Source organism: Protobothrops mucrosquamatus, unplaced genomic scaffold (genome assembly GCF_001527695.2).
Source record: "Protobothrops mucrosquamatus isolate PMUCROS unplaced genomic scaffold, P.Mucros_1.0 scaffold_111, whole genome shotgun sequence".
Taxonomy (NCBI): Eukaryota; Metazoa; Chordata; class Lepidosauria; order Squamata; family Viperidae; genus Protobothrops; species Protobothrops mucrosquamatus.
The window spans coordinates 91,777-97,057 of NW_015386187.1; the positions used below are offsets into that span (position 1 = coordinate 91,777).

Here is a 5,281-nt window from a genome sequence, read left to right on the forward strand (position 1 = left end):
AAACTTACAGACTTTACTCCATAAATCTTCATACGATTCTGAGATCCTGAACATAGGATCATCTGCCAAAGCAACAGAGATTTTTGGATTTTGCTGGGTCTCTGATTAGGAAGGAAGATTCCATGTAATTAGAATATATATGTACATAGAATCATTCACATTCTTCCCCTAGAGTTCTTATGAGATTTCAGGTGAATATGATTTTATTTTTCTTTTATAAACTCCTGAGCAAAATCATGGGGGGAAAAAGAATATAGTGTACATATAATATGTGTTGATTGGATTAGGTCAACAAAAGATCAGAGAAATTAGATATAAATCTTTGGAAAAAGGAAGAGTTTTACAGCAGTGCCCCAAAACACAAAATACAATTCCAGAAAAAGCTAATCTCTATCTCAAAACAAACAAACAAACCCTGAAGGCATTATCACGAGATGTTAGCTATTATACTGTTAAAACATCTTTCTTCTGTACCACCCTAAATCTACACATATTCATATATACCTCTACATCTGTCTATTATTTATTGGTTTCCTAGGTTGCATAATTAGCTGAATAGCTTATCAAATAAAGGGCACGAATCTTCAAAAATTGTGACGGACTATCAACTTCCATTTTTGACGGGTGCATGGATTTCTTGTTCAGCTTATGACCTGTTTTTGTCTTTCTGGTGTTTGGAGCGCAGAAGGCAAGACGTGGGCCCCCATTAATTTGTCCATGAAAAAGTCATAAAACCAGAGAGGAGAATAACAGAACATGAGAAGGAATGTGTAGCTATTCTTGCCTGGAGTGTATAAACCTTTTGGATGCTCAGCCAGCAAAGCATGTAGAACATCAGAGAACACGGGCGAGAAATCTGATGAGCAAATCGAAGTCATCTGACTGAGGAACATCCTCAGTTTATGGATGTAATCCTCACCATAATCTTTCTTCACATCTGGAGCTAGGCTCTCCAGCAGCCTCTGATCTTCCTTTTTCCAGTCTTCAGGATTTCCCCCAATTGCTAGAAAAGCAACACATTCATTTTTGGAATGCCTAGCCTCTTTGAAGTTATTCCTATAAAAGACTCCCAACGGATAGTTAAGACCGCAGAAAGAACAATTGCAACCAGGCTGCCTTCCAGGGAAGACCTGTATATTGTACAGGTCAGAAGGAGGGCTGAGAAAATATCTACACACCCCTCACATCCCAGACATAAACTGCTTCAATTCCTCCCCTTAAGACGGCACTCTAGGTCAGACATGTTAAACACAAGGCCTGGGGGCCCGATGCGGCCCGCGATGTGGTTTCATGTGGCCCGTGAAGCCATCCTGGAATCAGTGAGGGAACGGCCCCCGCTGCCTTGGCTCTGGCCCAGGCCGGCCGGGAGCCAATGTACAATTTTGTGGTGGCCATCTATGCTGAAACAAATTCAGTCTTAGCTCCACAAGGCCGTCCAGAAACAGCGAGGAACCAGCCCCTGCTGCGTCGGCCCCGCCCCCTGGGTGCATGCTGGGGAGGGGTCACCCTTTGTGAGGAATGAAGAAATGGACCATGCCTTGGCGCTTGCCCCGGTCCCACCCCCTTCTGCCAGAGACCCTCAGATCTGTCCCACTCCTGCCCAGGCCCCCACAGGCACCCTTGACGCAAATGATGTAGAGCTGGCCATGCCCACCCAGTAGGCCATACCCACTCCATCCATGCCCACCCAGTAGGCTGCACCCACCCGGCCCCCCGAGGGCAACCGCAATGGTGATGCGGCCCTCAATGAAATTGTGTTTGACACCCTTGCTCTAGGGCATTGCATGCCAAACAACAAGACATGGACAGTTTTTCCCCTCAGGCCATTTCTCTGCTGAACACTTCATTCTCACAGTACTGCCTAATCTCTCTCCCTCTCTATATATATTGTATTATTATTATTATTATTATTATTATCCTTGTTATTGTCTTTTTTACTACCTTCTCTTATTGGTATTATGATGATGATGATTCTGTGGCTTTGCATGTATGCTGAGAGCTTCTGCACCAGAGACAAATTCCTTGTGTGTCTAATCACACTTGGGCAAATAAAGTATTCTAATTCTAAATCCGATAAAGAAAAATAGAGAGGAGGAGATGGCAGGAAAACCTACTCCGTTCAGGCTTCTTCCACAGGTTGGATTGGGATATATTGGTGAAGAAGAATTCTGGGGCGGGGGGATCAAATTAAAAGCCCCTAAACCATCTTCCCGTGGAAAGCAAAGCATTGCCTCAGCTACATGATGTCAAAATTAGACAGCCAGCCTCTGTATAAAAGTACCTTCCAGGAAACTCATCAGAGAAAGCTCCCAGAAGTGGTATTTATGAATCCGAAAAGAGTGGCCGTAGACCTGAACTAGGCAAGAATAAATCATTAAAGTCTTCCCTTGGAAAAAGACAGTTTGCAAGTTCTTAGAAAGAATGCGCTTTGCATCTTAGGGCTGAGACAAACTGAATCTCGGATCTTAAAAAAGCAACAAACGGGCTAACCTTTGCTAGGGCTGAAACGGGACTGACGTTCAGTTTCTGATGTTGGGTTGTGAACCCTGGTTCCTCTGGAAGTGTCTTTTTCTTGTGAGTTTGGAGAAAGATGGATGGACAACTCATGACTCACGTGTTTTGACGCCTGATGGATGGAGAACTTACATGTTTTGAAGCCTGATGGGTGAAGAACGGCAACTTTGATGCCCCACTTGGACAGCTCCTGCCTCATAACCCCGGAAAACATGGAGAGGGCTGCCTTAGAGGCACCGTAAGCAGCAAACAATGGCATTGGGATTCCTCCTGTGAGAGAAATCAAAACAGTGACTCACTGAAGGAGAACTAAAAGCTTAAGGAAAAGCTAAACGCTAAGCCGAAGTTAAATACAAAATTCTTAGCAGCAAACAAGTTAAAGGTCTAAGTTCTTGCTGGCTCAATATAGTTCTGAAATGCTTCTCTCTCTTTTTTTTCCCCCCTCTCCTCCTTCTTTTCCTTAAAGCAGGGGTCCTCAACCTTGGCGACTTTAAGACTTGTGGACTTCAACTTCCAGAATTCCTCAGCCAGCTTTGCTGGCTGAGGAATTCTGGGAGTTGAAGTCCACAAGTCTTAAAGTCACCAAGGTTGAGGACCCCTGCCTTAAAAGATATTGGAAAAAGAATATTGCCAGGTTTTAAGTATCCCATGTCTTTAAGAAATTAGTCAGATACTCAGTGTTTTGGACCACCATGGGACTTCTAATATTTCTCCGCTTATAATTTTGATGGTTTGCAATTGTCCATTTATTGTCGTTCCACCTTCAAGGTGGTTTGGAGAACAGGTTGACACCCCTCTTCTTTGTGGCAGCCCCTCAAATATTGGAATACTGCTATCATGTGTCCCCCCCCCAGTCCAAGCTATTTTCCAAGGCGCCTGAAGGCAGGACAAGAAGCAACGGATGGAAACTAATCAAGGAGAGAAGCAACCTAGAACTAAGGAGAAACTTCCTGACAGTTAGAACAATTAACCAGTTGAACAACCTGCCTCCAGAAGTGGTGAATGCTCCAACACTGGAAGTTTTTAAGAAGAGACTGGACAGCCATTTGTCCAAAATGGTGTAGGGTTTATTGCCTGAGCAGCGGGTTGGACTAGATGACCTCCAAGGTCCCTTCCAACTTTATTATTATTTTTGTTATTGTTATTGTTATTACTTTTCTCATAACCATCTTTATTGCTCTTTTCTCCACTCTTTCCAGAGTTTCTGCATCTTTTTTATAATATGGTGACCAAAACTGAATGCTATATTCTAAATGTGGTCTTACTAAGGCTTTGTAAAGTGATACTAGTACTTCACGTGATCTTGATTCCATCCCTCTGTTAATGCAGCCTAGGATTGTGTTGGCGTTTTTGGCTGCTGCTGCACACTGCTGGCTCATATTTAGATGATTGTCATCTAGGACTCCAAGATCCCTCTTATTGTTATTCAGCAAGGTTACACAATTTTTTTTTTTAAAAAAAAAACAAGTTTGCTATTGACTCATTTTTACTCCAATACATCCATCTCAACTGTCTGAAAGGGAATTTGAAACTCTGCTAGCAGGATAAAAAAAATTCTTTAATTCCCAGACAGCCTCAAGCAATTCATGTTCTTCCTGTAAGAAATATTTTTCATAATGCAGGAAATAAGAATATTACATTATATTTCATTGCATTATCCAATCTTCTGGTTGGGACTTTCTGAAGATGGGATTTAATAGAGAAGAAAAAAGATCCCATTTTAATTGATGGATTTGATACCAAGGCTCCATTGTGTTTATTGGAATCCATGGGAAATCGTAAGCAATGTTACGCCAACAAAATGCAATTTTGTACATTCTTTTCATGAATAAGTAAATAACTATGCATGCCTTTCTTTAATACATGGGTTTTGGTTTTGTGGTTTTTGCCTTAGGCAAGCTCCGTTGCATACTCAGAGAAGTACAAATTTCGAAAGACAACACACACACATACAAGCCGGCAAACAAATAGGCCAGTCCACATTTTCCCTGCATTTTTGGCCTTGACCTGGCTATAAATACTTTGAGATTAGCAATGTAATAATGCCCTATCCCTAATGTGCCAAACTAAATCTTTTTGAATGTTAGATAGCTCAATTGTTTAGCATTGACATATCTGCTTTTTCCTGCCGTCTGATCCTTAGATTCGGTGATAAATTTGAAAGCCTCCCACACGGCAGCTGGAAGGGGCCAGAAGAGTGGCCGTTCAGGGAACAGAATCCAACCCAGGTGACGGTCTATAGATTTACAGCCTGCTGGGACACAGGAACATAACTCACCTGCCAGGCTTGAGATGTTAATAATCCTTCCCTTGGACTTTCGGAGTAAGGGTAAGAACATTTTGGATAATTCAACAGGGCCAAAGAAATTGACATCCATGCACTGCTTGTAAGAACTCATGGGGAGCAGTTCTCCGTCAGCTACGAACCCCAGGATTCCCGCATTGTTGATAACAGCCCAGAGCTCTGGCAGGGAGAAAGGAAGAGCCAGCAAGTGAAACAGTCTCAGATCCGTCCCTCCCTCTCTCCCTCCTTCCCTCCATTTTTCCTTCCTCCCTTCCTTCCCTCCCTCCCTCGGTTTTTCCTTTCCCTCCCCCCTCCATTTTTCCTTCCTTCCCTCTCTCCCTCAGTTTTTCCTTTCCCTCCCTTCCTTCCCTCCCTCCCTCTCTCCCTCCCCTCCCTCGATTTTTCCTTTCACTCCCTCCCTTCCTCCATTATTCCTTCCTTCCCTCCCTCCCCTCCCTCAGTTTTTCCTTTTCCTCCCCCCTC

At 43.3% G+C, this 5,281-nt stretch overlaps 1 protein-coding gene across 2 annotated transcripts in view; it reads right to left on the bottom strand.

Moving 5' to 3' along the window:
• Positions 1–245: 245 nt before the first annotated feature.
• HSD17B2 (hydroxysteroid 17-beta dehydrogenase 2) overlaps positions 246–5,281 on the bottom strand; it is a 9,793-nt gene continuing 4,757 nt past the window's right edge. For both annotated transcript variants that reach the window (XM_015816253.1, XM_029284184.1), the window contains 3 exons: positions 4,793–4,978; positions 2,647–2,784; positions 246–1,003 (listed from right to left, as the gene is read on the bottom strand). In XM_015816253.1, coding sequence (XP_015671739.1) covers positions 642–1,003; positions 2,647–2,784; positions 4,793–4,978 — 686 coding nt within the window. In that variant the 3' untranslated portion in view covers positions 246–641. The remainder of the gene's footprint in view (positions 1,004–2,646; positions 2,785–4,792; positions 4,979–5,281) is intronic.